The 20,614-nt window shown below is 31.2% G+C and overlaps 1 protein-coding gene across 1 annotated transcript; it reads right to left on the reverse strand.

The window, feature by feature from the left end:
- Nucleotides 1-12,037: 12,037 nt before the first annotated feature.
- LOC132715444 (histamine H3 receptor-like) lies at nt 12,038-14,754 on the reverse strand. The gene has a single exon (XM_060698446.1). The coding sequence runs from the start codon at nt 14,429-14,431 to the stop codon at nt 13,028-13,030; it is 1,404 nt and encodes a 467-aa protein (XP_060554429.1). The 5' UTR covers nt 14,432-14,754; the 3' UTR covers nt 12,038-13,027.
- Nucleotides 14,755-20,614: the final 5,860 nt, after the last annotated feature.

Here is a 20,614-nt window from a genome sequence, read left to right on the forward strand (position 1 = left end):
ACGTTAAGCATATAAAATATTATAAACGTTTGTAAGGACTTTTTGATTACAAATAATTAAAACAAATAAACAAAACTAAATTAAGTTGTTGTAAGAATCACCATAAATGAACATAAAGAGCTTTTAAATTAACATTTCGTTTCTTCTTTTGAGATAATAATGTTGACTAAAGACTATATTCTCGGATAAAACACATTAAATTACCTTTGTGTCCTTACTTGGCTATAGAATAGTTTGCGTCTGAAGTTCATTATATAAGCTTTGGAAGTAATGATCCCGATGGACTAGTAAACAAGCAATACAAGGTTGAAGCACAGGGCGACTGTTTACAGCTTGTTAGAGAGAAGACAGTTATTATGAAATAGCCTAGTTCGTGAAAGCTAGATATTAACCTGTTTGGTATTCTCTAGATATTTATATATTTTTCTTTGACTGGACTGCAAATACGTTTTTGATGATGACTTAAAGAAAATATAATAGGAAATAATTAGTTGCTCTTTTGTAATGATCAAGGTTATATAGAATAAATGAATGTTTTTCGCTTTAAATCGCGCCAGACACCAGATTTTTATGGATGGTATGTTCTTTATGTTTCACGTCTGTCTATAACAAATCCTTACGTTACAATTACCATACAAATCAACCGGATAAGAATAACTACACAATCAATATCAACATGACTTCTCAGTAACATAATTAAAAAAAAAAAAAAAAAAAAAAAAAAAAAAAAAAAACAACAACAACAACAACAAAAACTGTCTTGTAAATATTATTGTAGGTAGAGATAAAACATAATTTTAGAGAGATGTTTCTGATGTTAGAAAAGTAATAACTAAATACATTCTTTTATTAATAACTAATCACCGAATAATAGTAGTGATGGTCACTAAGTCAAAATAATACCAGGTTATGTCTTATTAATGAAGTGTTATTGGCAATATTTACCATTTACAATGTACATTATCCCTTTGCTATTCAAGAATGAGTGCAGCAATTCTTTATTTTTCCATTCCAAATGTTTTTAATTTTCGTTTATTTGATAAAACTTTAAAACATTTCGACTGATATGTGACAAACCCTCACCACTGTCCGTTTTAATAACATGTACATTTTACAAATTATGAACACAATTTTACTACAAATATTCATACATGTATTCTCGGGAAGTATACAACGTGTTCATGATAAAAAACAACACCATTTATAATTCTTTAATACATACATACAATAAGCACACAAATGAGTCAATGTGGTCAATAAAAGAGATAGTATAAACCTTAATAAATGAATATTGTTAAGAAGAAATATGTTTTCCGTGATACACAGACCAAGGCTAGGTCAATAGGAATTACCCTGTATTTTCAAACTTATCTCAATCGTGATTGTTCATTATTATTGTAATTCACTGGATTTGTTACACAAGATAATAACGGAAGACAACAACAGGATTACATGCGTTGAAGAATTTGAGAGAAATACATACTTATGAATAATATATGAACCTTTTTACATAAACGGTATCCCTTAACATTGATTCTTATGAATAAATAAAAATAATCATAACAATTAATAATTGCCAATAATTGACAGATGATCAGAACTTTATTGTAAACATTAAATTAATTTAAATGTACGATGTTTTCACATTTAAATTCTTCTTTTTTTTTCAATTTTCCATACGTACAGTATAACCATCCTTTGCATAAATTATTATAACCTCTGATCTCATCTCAAAATCTATCATTATACTCATTTAAAAGGGAACTGATTAGCTAATGAAATGGCACGCTCATGATAAGAAATATCGGTATAATTGATTAAGCAGTGCTTATGCTTTTTCCCCTTACGTCTATGTTCCACGACCACTTGAAATGGATTGGTCTTTAATTGCCATATTAATGTTTCAAATATTGATAAAACAATTAGAAATGTTCTTATTTAGTATTTCTTGACAATTTATTACCAGCTAAATTCAATTAAGTAATATCGGACAATGTATTTTTCACTTACAATCAGTCTAAATAAAATAATTTTGTTTTTCTTTTTGTTTTGCTGTCACGTATATATATATATATATATATATATATATATATATATATATATATATATATATATATATATATATATATATATATATATATATAAACACTATCGACATGATTATGTATGGTAATATATATGCTGTATAATATATATGCTGTATATATATGCTTAATATATCATAAAACGTATGTTTTGTCCAGTACCTTCTTCCGTTATGAATTAAATTGTTTTATCATCATAACATTTTGAACAAATAATAAAGCAATTAGTGATTTTTTTTTATAAAAAGACAATATACTGAAGGTGGTTTGCGTAACGGGTTGGCGGATTCGGCGTCATATATTAAAGTCGCTGTATTTAAGGTATAACAACCATCAATTTTGTTCTCGGGCGAGTGTGAATGGTAGATGTTTCAAGCAACAATTTAATTTTGAATTGAATCAGAAAATATCATTGGTCTGCCCATACAAGATGGTTTGCGATCGTTTGACACCATTTTTATTATCGACAACAGTATTTATAACTTTGTGTTTTCATTTTCTATGGTCTCTGAGACGACACATACTGAAACAGCCTCTCATTGTAGTTTATCAAACAAATCAAAATTTAAAAAGTAAACTGATTAAAAATAACCAAACGTTGAAAAACTTTAGACAGAAACGTTGAAAATGACATTGTCTGGTCGGCTGCAGCTTTTGTCAGCGACCATCAATGCCTACTTTAACTAGCATATTAAGCAATTTTATTTTGAGTGTTTATGAAGCAGTGTTTAAATGTCTACAACGCTAAAGTGATATAAGAAAGTAAAGTGAAAAGTTAGAAACAAGCATTCCTTTTCAGTTTAACCAACAGTCGCAGGAAATGTATAACCAATATAATAAATATCATAGGAAACAGGCTTTATAGCTTTGTACGAACATTAATATCTTATGAAACAGACTTTATAACTATATAAGAACATTATTATGAGTCACAGCATGGCCAGCTGTTTCTAAAGTATTAATAATTTACGAAGGATTTAAAACATGCATCAGGTGTACTTCCTTTTAAGCCGTATTTTTAGTTACACAAAACAATGTATCTGTTTTACATCATATTAATAGTACATGATTATACGAGTCACCTAGATATTTAACCTCGGCAATGCAAGTATATGTCTGGCTTTATTTGCTTAAGGGTACGTGCAGAAGTAACTACTCCAAGATTGTCGCAAAATTGCATTGTTTTGTTAGTTTTAATCTTGACGATTTGATATATACAGCAAACATTTTATGAAAATACAGAGCCGATATTAAACGTTTTTATTATAATAAGTGTTTAAATTCAATTATTTGCTTTCTTCTTCTTCTTCTTAATAAAACATCAACAAACAAACAAAATAAAAAACACACAAAAACTAAAAAAAAAAAAAAACGATATTGTTAAATTGTGCAAATATATAAAAGAGGCATTTAGTTATTCAAAACCCTTTTAAATAATACTTCTGTGACATGAAATAGTGTAAATCTTATTGATTTAGAGCCTTTGTAGTTTGTTAATATATGTAAAAAGGAAATTATTAAATATGTTTAATATCTTCTAGATATTTGTGCAAGAAGTTTTTAACATAATATTTATGTTCTAAGATGATCTCTGATACATGTCTGTTCTGATCTAAAAATTTCCGAGACCACCTAAAAGAAATTTCCTAAACTGCAAATCGTCATATACGCTCGTACATGTATATCATAGAATAAAACATGATAATATCATAATTTTAACAAATCCGATTAGTTTGTGAATAATTGTGAAATTAAACATTCCTCCCTCATTTTTTTACCAAATATAAACATTCATTCAATCCAACAAAAGTTTGATGTTTTAAGTCAAATGTTAAAAATGGTTGCTGTAAAATATTTTTCATTTTATTTTTCAAACTAAATCCGATCTTTTTAACTTATAATAAATTCTTCATGTTTGACCTAATTATGTATTACTATTTTTTTCTTGGAAAACTCCGTGGGCTAAAATCGGTTTAATTAGTCGCTGCTTATTATAAGATACAATTAATTTGTTTCTCAACATAAAGCGCTCAAATGAAATATGAATCTCACTAATTTATTTCTTTCTTTATATATGGCAAATAATTGAGCCGCACCAAGACAAAACCAACAAAATGGGTTTGTGACCAACATGAATCCACGCTGCCTACGCATCTGCGCAGTCTGATCAGGATCCATGCTGTTCGCTATCAGTTTCTCTACTTGTTATGGGGTTTGTAAGCGAACAGCATGGGTCCTGATCAGACATGATCTATTCTGGTCGCAATCCCATTATGTTGGTTTTGTCATGACGCGGCTCATATAATCCCAGCAATTGAAGGCCATGTTATACAATATGGTCACCTCATTTTTTTCTTCTACTAAAATACGTTTTAATAATATATTTCTTCTACTCCGAAAAACGATATCTTACATACGGGAAAACTGATCGTTTGCATGACTAAATTAGTTATATATAATTGTATTACAAAATTGTCTTAATAATTCCATGTTAAGATACAAATGTATATCAAATTTCGTAATTGGATATGCTTTTGACATGTGATACTGTATAGTTAAGGCAATTATAATTTTGTTTGAAGAAAATAACTTGATGAGAGCAAAAATTCAAATCTAGGGTACTAGGTGGAATTAAGAAATATTTTTGTTGGTATGTAAGCGGCTAAGTCTGTCGACCAAAACTCATTTATAAGGTATAGAGACCTATCACTTTTTAGCTCACCTGAGCTAGCTCAGGGTGAGCTTAAAGAGTCGTTTAATGTCCGTTGTCCGTCGTCCGACGTCCGTCCACACGTGTTCGTTAACACTCTAGTGCCTCAATCATCACCAATCTTTGTCAGGTTGCTTGTCTAGATAACTGTTCGGATAGGTTCGAACATGGGTCATCTCGGATGAAAAATAGGTCACAATAGCTAAAAAAGACAAATCTTGTTAACACTGTAGTGGCTACCGTTTAATGCTCGTCTAAGTTATTGCTCTGATCAGTTTGGTGGGTCAGTTGAGCGATCAAGGGCCATCTTGGCCCTCTTGTTATATCATTTATTGATTTTGTCAGTTTACTGCATTGTCAAAAACAATGCCATGTGATCAGACCATACATGTAACTTGGTTTATATTTAGTCAAATCTTAATTATATTCAAATCTTTTTTATATAAGCTACCAATCAATACTAGACATTCATGTTTTCGTCCTTTTTTGCGACTTTGCTTTTGTTTTCCTTTTAAATATGTTTGTATCACGGCTTCTTCTAATCTACTTTGCCGTCAAGAAGTAAATTTTATCCCTGTATTATCCACCAAACCGTACACATTTAAGAGCGGTCGAAATCTACATTTGTGCTTGATTAATTGTTGCACCTACGGCTTAAAGTAAATCGGAAGGCGGCAACAACCGGTATTGAATATTTCTTAATAGGAAATACATTATATCTAATTAATCGTCTTATACAGAATAGCATTTTGTCATTTAAATACAGTTGAAAATACTCTGAATGTGATTTTCTACATAATAATTTGATAATTTCGCATCACAGACATTATTGCTCGTTTCATTAACTCGATTATTTTATATGGGACTTCCAACATCATGTTTTAATGTTTTTGTATTAGTATTTGTAATGCCCTAACTAACGTTCCTGTTATATAAAAAGCTATATTTGAACGGGCCTAAAATAACGGATTGAACAGTACGACTACGGGAGCGTTAAAATATATACAATTTCTACAAATTTTATAATATTATATAAGTCTGTTACATTTTTAATTTTGCAGAGTTTGGCATTATTTACTGATTTCGTTTATCTCTATTTTAGTGACCAATGTTAAAGGTTCAAGTCGTACCAAAAAGCTAAGTATTGTGCAATAAGCGATTATGAATATAATGATAATGATTGAATTTTGCAAAATTAAGCTACGCGCATATACAAACAATAATTTGAGATTCCGTAATTCTGAGTTAAACTGCACTGGGTTAGTATAGCGTTCTGCCTATCTATTGCATATACTCAATACAAGAGCAGGTGCCAAAAGGAGCAGTAATGATCAGCAGATTATGTATTTCTCTATTTCTGTCGATTTTTGTATTATGGTATTTATGCCATTTATGGCAGTCAATGAAAAAGTAAAATCATTGTTTAAATGTTATGGTAATGTAATTATTATGATGGTAAAACTGTAGGATATGTCAGCAATCATTGTGGTTGTACTGGAAATGTTTTCCTTAGATACTCCTGTTGAACCTAATTATGATAAATGAAGAGAAAGGACATTGTTGTTTATGTACTTTGGTAATGTGATAATTATAGAACTGCTAAAAAGCTGATAACAGATCAGATGGACGTTAGAAATAGGAAAATGCCTATTTTAAACAAACAACCATTGTTCTTCCATAAAATATAACATGTTTAAATGTATAGACCATACGGTAAGAAACATGTAATGTAATTACTTAACAACTTAACATTAATTTGTGTATAAAAGGTTTGTCTATTTTAAGAAAATCGACTAATTACGAAATTGTGATATTTCCGTATTTTCGCCCGATCAAAGTCTGTTTTAAGTAGGTAACGATAGTTGTTATCATACAAAATTGAAGCTTAGTTACCCCAGGTGTTGAATATTTAATGTTTTATTGTATGTATTTATGTTAGATGAGACTGCGGATATGGTATATCATAAAAAATATATATAATTTGTTTTTTTAATCTTTCATTTTTGTTGACTATAATGCTGTCATGAATAAGAAAACAGAATACATTGGTCGTGCTGGTATGACAACATTATAAAAGTATATTCTTACACATATATATTCAACGTTTTTAATCAGTATTACCAAGCTTTAACATATGATTTAAAATTGCATTTATATGAATTGCGGCTATTATATTTTTTTTCTCTAAAAACCAACACATGTTCTCGTACTACATTAAAAACTATAGGAATACAGCAGATGTATATCACTATCCTTATTTTGAAAGCAAAACGTGACACAGTACAAATTGTTAAACTAATGAGAGCGTGATTGCAAAAAATGGTCGCCTTTAAACACATTAAAATGGTTAGTTGGTTTATAAAAAAGTTTTTTTACAATGCTTATTTTCAAAAAGATTCCCGTTTTATATTTAGTAAGATAAACCTACTATTTTATTAGTTTAGAGAAAGATCAATATATATTTCACTTTGGAAACACGAGATGTAATATATCAATGGATCTACGACAAAGTCATTGCAAACATCATAGATAAGGTTTAATGAAATCCGATTTCATCGATCAAAGAAAAAAAATTAAAAATAAATTAGCCGCGTCATGACAAAACCAACATAGTGCGTTTGCGATCAGCATGGATCCAGAACAGCCTGCTAATCCGCACAGTCTGATGAGGATCCATGTTGTTCGCTTTCAAACCCTATTACAAGAAGAGAAACTGACAGCGAACAGCATGGATCCATGCTGGTTGCAAATCCATTATGTTGGTTTTGTCATCACGCGGCTCTAATAAAGATACATCTAGTGTACATTAGACTAGAATCAACGAGTCACAAACGAGCATTCTTTGTTTATGACATGATTGGAATTATAGTGCAAACGTCGTGTATTCAATAACCTATATATGAGCCGCCTCACGACAAAACCAAAACAATGGGTCTGCGACCAGGATGGATCCAGACCAGCTTGCGCATCCGCGCAGTCTAATCAGGATCCACGCTGTTCGCTATGAGTTTATCTTCTTGTAATAGGGTTTGTAAGCGAAAAGCATGGATCCTGATCAGACTGCGCAGATGCGCAGGCTGTTCTGGATCCATGATGGTCGCAAACCCATTTTTTGGTTTTGTCATGACGCAGCTCATATATACCCAGGAATGTTAAAAAGAATTGCATGATGCAACGAAATTTTAAACTATGCTGTAAACAGAAAAAAGTTAAGATATAAATGCTCTTGTGTAATATAAGCTGTCACTTTAAATAGAAATATCAATTTTAACACACTAAATGTGATGTCAATACATGAAAACTGATGACTGAAATTTGATTATGTATCTTGCAGATTTACTAAAACAAGAACAATATTACATGCTGATAATTAACCAGTACTAAACATATTAGCAACGAGATCATTTACTGCTAATTTTATGCAAAACGTGACATTGTTGTTACTTTTTTATATTAATATGTTTATTATTTCTCACCTGTAATCGTAATTATAAACTTGTGAAATATCATTTCTAAAAATAATACGTTGAACTCTGTAACGAAATGTTGCTCTTCTAGGTCAGTTAATAGAATTTCCAGAGCTTACATTGATTCCAAGTAAAAAGCTAAAAGTCAAGATAAAAACATCAAAACATTTTAACGATTGAAACTATCATAACTTGAAAAATTTAGTATATGTTATATATGTTGCATGACAGAATAAAAATGACATCTTATTGAAAAAGAAAGTACCTTTTCTAACGATGAATGGTGTCGTATTTTCCTTTCTAAGTGAGCTCTGGCATTACAAAAAATGAGCCGTATCACGACAAAACCAATATGGTTTGCGACCACCATGGATTCAGACCAGCCTGCGCATCCGCGCAGTCTGATCAGGATCCATGCTGTTCGCTTACCAACTCTATTACAACTAGAGAAACTGATAGCGAACAACATTGGTCCTGATCAGACTGCGCGGATGCGCAGGCTGGTCTGGATCCATGCTGGTCGCAAAAGCACTATGTTGGTTTTGTCGTGACGCGGCTCAAATGTATTATAATAAACATACGTACATGCTCGAGGCGTGAACGATGGCTTGCATTTTCCATTCTCGTTCACATTTTGACTGAATAAAAATGAATTGCAAAATTTTCTATTCTACAGTGTAAAGGCAACCAATTAAGCCTAAACAATGAAATCATTTTTTACGTTTTAAAAGTCTCTTTTTGTGTATTATTACATTTCCACAAAAAGTGATTCGTTTTATATATTTAAGTTAGTCATCATATACGTATTTTTGCGTTTTTACAAATAATACACGTATACTGCTATAGTATTTTGTATGGAAGTCAAAATACCACTTTGTTAACATTATATTTAACTGTATGACAACTTTTTAAACATTTGAGCCGCGTCACGACAAAACCAACATAATGGGTTTGCAACAGTCATGGATCCAGACCAGCCTGTGCATCCGCGCATTCTGATCAGGACCCATGCTGTTCGCTTACAAACTCTTTTATAAGTAGAGAAACTGATAGCGAACAGCATGGATCCTGATCAGACTGCGCGGATGCACAGGCTGATCTGGATCCATGCTGGTCGCTAAACCATTATGTTGGTTTTGTCGAGACGCGGCTCATTTAATACATGCTATTTTCTTCTGAAACATCACACGTTGTAAATACATTGCCGGTATTATAGCATCATTTAAAACCAACAAAAGCCATATCTTTTTCAAACTCTAACTTCAAACGTGTTAGAGTCGGATACAGAAAAGGGCTGGCTTGGGGTGGCTGACATTTGGGCGAAAGAAAAGCGAAACGTTTTAGTTTAATCAGAAATTATTGAAAGTTGTGCATTGAACATGTAAATGGCGAAGGAAATGATATTTTAATAAAAGTTATTTCTTGCTTGATATTTATTAACATAATAATTATAATGGTATGATGATTAGCTATGTTAGCATGAACGTGACTTTTGGAACATACACTTTCTAGTCCCAGCAATACCCTTCAAACATTTAAATGATTCAAAATACACTATGCTCATCCTCCAGTAAAATATTTTAATCAAATAAATTTATTGAAATCTATTAAATTCTTGCTGAATATTTCTATTTTTGAATAAAAGAATAAATTAGCTATGTATGGAAAGCTGAGTTCCCTATTATCAAGCAAAGTTGCTCTTATCTTTAAAAAAACTGCCATTTTTTCATGACACTATATATTCATATTGAGTTTTAAGCATTACATATCTACTTCGTTTGAAGTCAAAATATGTTTATTTTATATTTACAAATACTGTGTAGCAATAAAAACTATTATCAATATTTTCCAATATCACATTTGAACATAGTACATCTCTTATTTTTTTCTCTACATAATGCAAGTGCATGCGTACAGCTAAATTTTACATCATCAAAGTTTTTAATCAAATAAAACCGTAATCGATCACCCTCCGATCATGAATAGAGTTACCGAGCATCCAACATCGAATTTTAATGATACGAATACGGCCTGGACTCAATTTTCAAAAGGAATATCGGTTTATTGAACGGAGAATCTTGTTTATATTTACGGTAGCTTTCAACAAACTCTAATTAAAGATGGAAATCATCTGGAAGGCACATTTAGCCTTAGAAAAAATGTTTCTGTAAAAATGGACAACCTTGGTTCTTATTATGGTGTAATTATGGAGTAAAACACTTCAGATGTTTATCACCTAAAATAAATAGCGTAAAATGTGTAATAATCTCTTATAAAGGTCAAAAACTGTCAACAAAGTCACTGTGCTACGTCTACTTCCGTTCGTACAAAATACTTACAAAAACTGTAATCATTTCCAAAAGCGAGGGAAGTAAAAGTAGCTATATCATCAAACAGTAACTTTTTAGAAATAAAAAGCCTTTTGAAAATCTTTAAGACCTAATGGACCTTTAAAGGACGAATTGTTATGTGAAATTCAAAATACATTAAAAACGGACAGTATAATAACTTTGACTTTCTGATATGTACGTTCTCTTTGTATTTCAATTTCCATTTCCAGAGAAATCTTGATCGGGATAAAAGTGCGACTAAGCATAATAACTAGTTCTATAGTTTCATAAACTCTCATAGTTTATAAGAAATAAGTCGCTAACCACTCATATATATTATATCGGTATTATCAGAACGCCCACTGTCTTGTATAAACACATATTGTATCATAGTTTGGAGACCTTTCTGTTGAAAATGTGTCAGGGTTAAATCGTATACATATACATGCACAGTGCGTTAACTGGAGTGCGGGTATTAGTTACCCGCACTCCAGAGCATGCCCATTGATTGGCTCATTTTTGCCGGGGTTTCATATTGTAACAACAGGGAATGTGTTTTTATGTTTGACTATGATACAAAAGAGAAAGAACACCAAAACACTCGGTAATCTGATTAATACTCGGGGGCTACGCCCCCTCGTACAAATCAGATAACCTCGTGTTTCGGTGCTCTTTCTATTACTTAAAATCATCTGGAGGAATAAAACGATAGATGTATTGCTTTTCAGAAGAAAAAGGTTTTACTAAGTAATATATTAAAGTAACTCATGTACAATAAGCAGTTTAAACGGCTTACAGACGTTTAGATCTTATGTAATGAAAGTGGTATCGTGTACTTCTGAATTATTTACACACAACAAGTTGTAGAAAAAAGTGGATTGTCTACCAGACTAAGCTTTTATAACGAGGGTTGGGCCCATTTTCCGGTAAAAAATACGTATTTACTGTCTTAATATCTAGCCACAGGCAAATTTTATGGAAAATGCGTCAATACCTTTTTTTTCTTCTAAAGACACCCCGAAATTTTGCCATCCGGCGCAAATGGAAATTTTGACGATTTTCGCTTACCAAATATTATGGACATTGTAAGATTGAAACAAGCCCACGCCGCTCATTTGACAGGTATTTTAACGTTTCCAAAGTTCACTGCTATAACTATCGTGACATCAAAATGTTCTAACCTGACCCACGTGGACCAGGTTAGGAAACCTACATTTTTTCTTTATAAAGATAAAAATTATGTTCCCTATACTGCTTAGTGAATTCATTTAATGGACATTATATTTTATAGAATGTTGGATGATAAATTCAAATCGAAGCTATGAAAAGTTTGCTTGTGTCTCCCTTTAACGCTTGTATCCGATGGGTTACTTTATTTTTTTTTATCTTTTGAATAAAAGAAAACTGAAAAATGTATTATTATTTCACATGTTTATTTTCATTTTATGAATCCATATCTCACAGTTTGAATAGACAAACTTAACAACAAAATTAATACATCATTCAAACAACAACAAGTTGTTGAATATGCACAACGTATAAACTATGTAATCAAATGGTAATACGTTAATACTTTTATTGATAATGTATAAAAATACAAATACTTTACAAAACTTAAACTTAATAGTTTGTGGTCAATGAAATAACAGTACAATCACATCAAAAATAATACCATCTCTGGTATAAAAGAACTCCACTTAGGTAAAAAAGCACTAAATTATAAAGTCGAAAGTTACTGGGTCCACTAACGAGATATGTGTAAATGCAAACAAAGACAAGAGGTTCAGACCGCTAGTCCAAATTGGATAACAATTTATTTTTGCATTGTTGCTGTTGACTACTTTATCAGTCAATGTATTATGCTAGAAACGTTCTAAATTGTTTAAAGCAAATAAAAATATATATATATATTTGTATTTTTCTTCTGCTCTCTTAGTCCGATTTGCGTTTAAAACGTTTAAACCTTTTTTTTGGCGGAAAGTTTTTCATTATCAAAATAATTAATCAGTAAATAAAAATAAAGAGAGAGAGAGCAAATGATGTGAAAGTTTTCACATAAGTTATTACTACAATTTCAAATAAAATTATACAAAAAATCACAACAAAAAAGTTCGAGTTATGTTAAAAATTTAATAAATGTGGTCCCTTTTACCTCATTATGCAATAAATATTGTACTTCGACAAAAGAGAATAAATATAACTCTGAAACATTAAAATAATGGAAAAATACTGATTTATATAATATATGTACTACTTTGTCATATACACATTTGTGTTTGTTACTTCAAATGATTGTCCACATCGAATGTATTTTATCTAGAAATATTTCTTCCAATTCTTTGGCAAAACAATCTATTTAAGCACCAAATATATTCTCGGCAAGTCATTTTAATATCCGTTTCGCTAGTCTTTCAATGAAGCCTCATCACTGTTTGATTATACATAGCTAACATTATTGATAGAGTTTGTCCTTCTATTTTCAAAGATTTCTCCTTTCATTGTTATAAGATCACAAGGCTGGATAAGTTGATTGTACAACATATTCTCAAGTATTCGGTTCTTCTTCTTGTCTTCACAGATTAAAAGTTTTGCTAATCGCCTAAAATCGTTACTCCCAATTCCGTATAAAAATGGATTCAATAAAGAGCTAAGCGCTAAAACCCAATATGACATAATGATAAGCCACATCGGTACTTTACTCGGACAAAATGCGTACAAAATATCACAAAGAATTGATGGTGTCCAGCAAATCACAAATGTTATTACCAATAAGGCTAATGAAAGAAGCGCTTTGTTGTCCTGACGAAGTAAAAAGTCTCTCACCATATCATCGTGATGTTTCGTTTTCGACACGCTGGTTCTCGAAACAGGTCGTGAACTAGAATATTTTCGCTGTATCGACGCCATTATGTTGGCATATTCGCAAGATAGCCGGCGCACGGTGGTGTTTCTTTGAGCAGCAAACATTCTCGCTGACACAAGAGAAAAGTTATTTTTTTCACCATTTATACGCACCATAGCGGACAACGATGATTGATATCTTCGCGGTTCTTTTCTGAAGTTCAAAGCAGAAAACACTTCACTTTTATCATCTGACATATTATTATTATCTGAATCAGATGATGTTTTACGTCCATAAATTGTATGTCCTTCAGATGTACTCAAAGATCTGCGAATCTTTTTACTATTCCTCCGTCTTGAAAGTTTTATATAAATCCCCATATTAAGTGAAATGAGCAATATAAGCGGAATGAAAAATTCTATCACCGATGCCGAGAAAGTAAAACCAGGATTATACTCGTAGGGTACCCGACAGTAATTATGAAGCTTGACTGTATGTACATGTAAAAGATTCCAACCAACTATTGACGGAATGTGAATAACGAAACTTAATATCCAAATTACAGCTGCTAATGAAAGCGCCATTTTCTTGCTTCTTCGGATTCTGTAAGAAAACGGAAAGTTCACGGACCACCACCGGTCCGCCGTAATGAGGATTATACTTAAGATTGTCACATAATACAACGAGTACCTTATCGTTAGAAAGTATGTACAAACATTTTCGCTGAAAATCCATTTTTCCCCAAGTGTTTCTAGTATAGAAATAGGCATTGTAAGTCCGATGAGAAAGTTTGCCACTGCTAAACTCATAATGTATGTATTTCTACACTTTCGTAATTTCACTTTAATTGCAAACATTATTATCACAGCCCCATTTGCTGTTACTGTCAACACAAATATAACAACAAATGGTATTGCACTTAGCCAAAGTGTCCAGAAGTTGGCATTTGTAAACAACCCTTCGTCCGTACGAGATTTGTAGCATGTTTCGTTATCCATATTTATTCACAAATATTTAGTTTATCAAAGTTTCTGACATCCTTATATATTACAGAATCCTTGCTTTTATCACCTTTGTTAGGTAAGTAAGTCTTCTCGCAATATAAAGATATTTAGTTCTTCAATTGTATATACTTGAAGTGTCGCTACCAACTTTCAGCTCAATACTGAATTTATTGACGATGTGAACTCGCTTAAAGCTGTTCTTATAGCGTCTTCAAGTATATTTTCCACTTGATATTCAGAATTGATTTATTAACGCAAAAATCATCCAGTGTATTGGTTGCTCTGTGATGAACAGGCGTATAGAGCGTCTTAACAATACAAAGTCTCAACATGAATTGGCTTTGCTACCAGAAAGTCGTTGCAATCCGTCTGCTTGACGAAAATTTTCCGATAATTACGCTTCAACGATAGCGAACTGTCTTTTCGCCACTTAAATTGACTCCTGCAGCCTACTTTGAATCAATACTGCTTTTGCAAGAATATTATACGCCTCCCCTTATCATATCCAAAAACGTCTAATGCTGATACTGATAAAATAGTTCTATTCCTTAGTGTATCATTACTCAATCGTATATAATTCATTTTTCGTTCATTCAGGCCTTTTTATTCTAAGACGATATATCATAATGATTCATAGAAATACGCATGCCAATGGTTATCAGACGTTGTTTATCGGAAGTATATCAATACCTAAGACTTAAAGAAGACCACTCCCTGTGTCTGCAAATAAATTACCAATGATATGTCAACTTAATTCCATAACATCACGCTTGATGTGACAAAGATGTTTACGTGCATAATTGATATTTAGTATTACCTTGAAATTATTGATCAAAGAAATTTCTTTGCGCCTTGATCACTCAACAGCGTTTTTAAGCCTGTAAATTGGTGGAAGTAGCAATCGACCACCCGGCTTCAGCAGAATGTGATATTTCTCGTAGAGATGAAAATATGTTTTTACTTTCAAACCATCCGCAGATGTTTATTTACGGAAGTGATAATGGGAAGACATATGCCAATGTTTCTAAATCCAGAATCTAACCAATTCATATTTGTTAAATTCTGCTTAAGTCGGTGCTAGAGTATACATGGAAGGTAGCTTGCATCTATCAACAGGCGCTGCAACAGTGTCAATAGTTCGGCCGTTCTGGACTTTCATAACGGGAACTTTTTTTCAACTAGACACTTTGAGATTCTTACATCGATAATGATATTGAATGCCATTTTATTACTTGTACATTGATATGATAATGACACTTTGTAAGAAGGTATCTCTTAAATATTTCTGTTTTTATCTTTCTGGTTTTCTTGTTTACCTTTCAAACACAAATTCCACGAGATAAGACTCAACATCAGTTTTCGTATTCACCCATGTAAGATGTCTACAACATGAATTTGATTTGCGCCCTGTCCTGGTTTTGTTTGGGTCCTCCCGTGCTCCTTTTCACTGGTTCGTGCGCGCGTTGCGTTCATTCAACGCCGCCTTTCCTTGTCGATCTTGATTTTTATATTTTCTATTTGCTGACTTATTATTTGTCGTCTTATTTGTTGTCTTATCCATGTTTGACCTGGTTGAAATGTTTATTCACTTTCCAATTACTTCTATTTTATAGAATTGATCAATAAAATGTTATCAAGCCCAATAACCTAGTTCTGTTTTACTTCCGTGTTAAAATCAACATATTTCACGAATTTATTGTCGTCCTTTGCAGTTATGTCTTCATTTGCTTCTTTTATTAACAGTTCAATTAGACCTAATTAGATCCAGTGGAATGTAATGTATATTTCTGTTGGGAAAAAAGAGACTTTACAGAAATTACATCACCAAGTTATTTCTTGATCTATAGCAAACTTGATCTATCCGCTGCCTAAAGAAATTAAAGATGTGACATTTTACAGAAAATTTATTTTATTAGTATTATGAATTTTTTTCTGTTAAAAAATTAAATATTCTGGAAACAAAGTGATCCCTCGGAAGCATATGTCACAACAAAATTACATGAAAATTGCATAATCTCTTTGAATGAATCTGTATAAGAGGTATAATGAATAAGTTCGTAAATAAAAAAACAATTTCGTGCAAAAAGCTCTGTATGACTGAAAAATGATTGCAAATAATTACATTAATCGTAAAATGATGAAGTTTTTTTTTCCAACCATATGTGCCTTTTTGACATATTAACCTATAAAAATGTTTCTGTATATTAAGCTTAGGATGTGAGATAAGATATGTTGACATTGATTTCTTGTGAAGGTAAACTGGATTTTCCTTTTTTTGTTGTATATTGTATGTCTTTTTTCAAGAATATTGTCCTCTATATAAAGTCAGTGATTCCATTTGTCTGATCCAGGAGTTAACCGATTTCTACTTTTAAGAATCCTACGTCATTTGTAACATAACATTAATTTTCCCCCTAAACTACATAAATTCTAAATAAACTTTAAAAGCTTTTATGCCCGCAATAGCAGTTAATTTCACTGAATTGCAATTCCCAATTGTAAATAATGGATCATATAATGGATCTTTGATTTTCAAAATATAAATGTGATACTCTGTCTACTCTGTCGCTAATATGTAAGAAAAAAGTCGAGCATTTTTGTCTTCAATTATTATTTGAATAAAGAAAGTTTAATTGTCACATTATTTCAATAAATGTAACAATATGCTTCCAATTTACGATAACAGCAGGAAAAAGAGAGACAACTCGAATCATACTATATAAGGCAAGAAGAAATGAGTTATTAGACAATGTAAATGTACGTCAATAAAGAAAAAAGTGAGATGATAAAAACAAAAGATGTGTGTCAAAACTTATGTTTAATGTGCATTCATTGTAATTCAAGTGTGACAAGTGTGACAACAGGCACACCATCTTAAAAAAGATGTATAAGTTGGCTTAAAATAAATTACAAATAAAATATTAAAAACAAGATCAACAAGGAATGGCGGCGTTGAATGAATGCCGACTCTAAATATTGCATATATTTACACAGAAAATCACACCGAATTGCACCGAATATAATCGTATTCTAAGTCAAACCAGAATCGAAGAAAATTGCAAAAGGAAAGAAATTTTCGATTTCTCAGTTAATTTAACATTGTTCATATTTCCCTGCATAACTGCCACAAATAGATCTATATACATATATAGAAAATTCAGAATATGTATTTTCTGTTAAAAAAATAAAATTAGTAAATAGAAATGCACTAGTGTACTTGGTACATGATGTATGTCAATAACATATATGCACAAAAGTGTACGGTGTATAATAAGCAACATCACACATTTTAATGTATAAAAAATTAGCAACGAAAATTATAGGGTGCCTTTATCATCTTCTTAATTAACATAATTACCACCATAATTATCGACATGATCATCATCAATGTTATCATTTTATCTTTTATTTTCAGACAGACAGAAAGACAGTCAGACAGACAGACATGGAAAGTGAAACATTATTATACTGAGTAAGTGCTTTGTTTGCATGCATATAAGTGTCAAATATAGTAAATAAACGAGAACAGTGATCAACGAGGCAAAAGCAACGTTCACAGGACGCAACTTGCGACACACTCAAGTATTCAGTTAAAGTTCTATGAAGTAAAGAAATCAGACAACGACTCAAATATTGATTGTTTTCTTGAGTTTTTTTTTTATCATACTCACTCAGTACAGTTTATTCATATCACTAGTTTAACCCAGTATACTAAGGTATTGTATCCAGTACACTGTGTGTTTGTATTTTCTATTGCTGTAAAAGTCAATTGTTTATCTATCTTACGAGTAATTTGCATGTGAGTACACGAGCAGAGGTTTGTGAAAACTGTCGATTCAGAATTCTTATTTTGGTAAGTCTGGTTAAAAAAAACCAACAAATTCTCCCGTGAGCAACAGTGATTTGTAAATAAGTAGTACATCAAATTTTGATATTTTAGTTATTGTTGAAACTTGTACATATTTCATATCTGGCCTTAAAAAAGGCCTTAGTATAAAAAGACTGTCCAACTCCTTTTATTAAGTGATCCTTACAAATACATTTCAACATACTTTTTACAGTGTTGACTGAATCGGGGTCTGCGCTCCGTGAACGTTGCCTTGTTGATCTTTATTCTCAGTTTTGTTTTTTCTGAGAGTCACGTGCTTATTTTAACATACCTGTTTAGTTAAGATAATATTAAAAAAAGAAATTGCAAAATTTAAAGGTAGTTTGACTCTTTCCAGTAAACTCGTCCTTTATGTTTAGAAAGGCATTATGTCGCTTTATAATAATATTATATTTCTTGGTATTATGAATATGCTAGTGTTCATTTAATGAAATTCTAACAATAAGAAATGCAAGCTTAGTGTTTAAACTCTTTTGTGGGACGTCCGTCTGCCTAACAACGCATTGTGCAGATAAAGCGGATGTAAAACGGCATTGGACAAAAATTCGTTTCAAGTGTATTTTATAAATTTGTGAGAACTATATGTCATACAAAGTGCCCACTCCCACATACCTTGATATTAAATCAATTGACTATGTACATTTATTTATATTGCTAAACTGATTTTCATTTTCTTTTATAAACTAGAAAAAACACTTAGAAATACAGCTTTAAATTGTCTAGTAAAATAAAATGCGTAAAATAAATGTATCACATTTTAATTTCAATATGAAATCGAATATAAAATCATTAAAGCAGTATGTAATCACCTTGACATTTAGAAACGTATTATCTAAGTAAAGTTCCCGTGATATTGTTGATAACCTTAAAATACATTGTCTTTCTAAATGTCAGTTGTCTCAACTCTCCTAACGTGATTTGTGATATACCACAGCGTCCTTTCGTTTATACAACAGCTTCATGTATAAAAAATGGAACATTTGTTGGCTAGTAAAACGACCCTTTTATGGCAAATTTGTATTATCCCTTGAAAATCACATGTGCTTACCGTCGTAAAAATTTAAGCTGTTTAGAAGAATTTTATATTTTAATCATTTTTGTCGAAGGTTCCAGTAACATCGTAAACGCTTGGTATAAAGGTTCTTATGAAAAGGTAGACAAAAAATTTCTGTTAGTACGGAGAGCGCCCTACGGTCCTCTTGTTTTGTTTTTTTTTGTTTGTTGATAAAGAGACATGTCTGGTAAAAAACGCATTTGGGTGACAGCCAAAATTGTAATGGTCTTTCAGGATCATTCCTTCCATTTCTAAGTGTTGCATATAAATAATATTAAACCACTGCTTTTGGACTCTTTCTATGGTTTTCATTTATCTATTTTAATACATTATTATTTCGTTTCAACCAAATTTACTGTAAATATTTTATAAAAAAATAGAAACAGTATATTTTGTTAATTATCGTTCTTTGACTATAACAACAAAAAATATGCACGATTATAAAATTAATCATATTGTTTTCATTAATGCTTGAACACATGCAACAAATAATAATATAATTCAAATTAATAGTTGTTTATGGACATGTCGGTTTGCGATGGGGTTGCGTTCATTGAACGCCGCCTTTCCTTGTTTATCATATTTTGATATTTTTTTGTAACTTTAATACAATACTTTCTTTGCTTATTAATTATAAAATCATGTCATCAAATAAAAACCAACAATGAACGTAATGTCTTGACATTGAACAAACTTCTAAAAAAATTCTAAAGAGAAAGCAGAAAACAAAGAACTATAATTATATAACACGACCATTATTATAGAAACCGTTTATTTATCTTTTTTATTTCAGATCAAAACAAATACGTAGATAATTGATTACCAGAAAAAATACTTGTTTAATGAATAAATGAAATATTTGAATTACAAAGAATAAAATAACCGTACATTGTGCAAAATAAAGAAACAAACAAATAAATAGAGAGCAAAATTAATAATAAATAATAAGATTGATTTTTGAACGATTCTTTATTTATGTCAATATAAGTATTTTAGAATGTACGTAAATTTCTTTTTAATAGACATAAAGGTAGATCACAGAATTTGCAAACAATTGAAGTAAAGTTTCAGACGAACATTTTTAATGACTTTCTGCCTTTAACTTTTTAGATTGTGACTTATTTTAATCAATTTCAAGGACTGATAACTCGCAATCAACCAAACAAATGCTGCATTTGTTCTGCTTTTTATAAGCTCACATCAGCTAGCTCAGGGTGAGCTTTGAGGGTCGTTA

Source organism: Ruditapes philippinarum, unplaced genomic scaffold (assembly GCF_026571515.1).
Source record: "Ruditapes philippinarum isolate M1 unplaced genomic scaffold, ASM2657151v2 ctg2048_1_1_1_1, whole genome shotgun sequence".
NCBI classification, from domain to species: domain Eukaryota; kingdom Metazoa; phylum Mollusca; class Bivalvia; order Venerida; family Veneridae; genus Ruditapes; species Ruditapes philippinarum.

Coding starts and splice junctions, on each gene's coding strand:
- LOC132715444 (XM_060698446.1), bottom strand. CDS start 14,431: ATGGATAACGAAACATGCTACAAATCTCGTACGGACGAAGGGTTGTTT.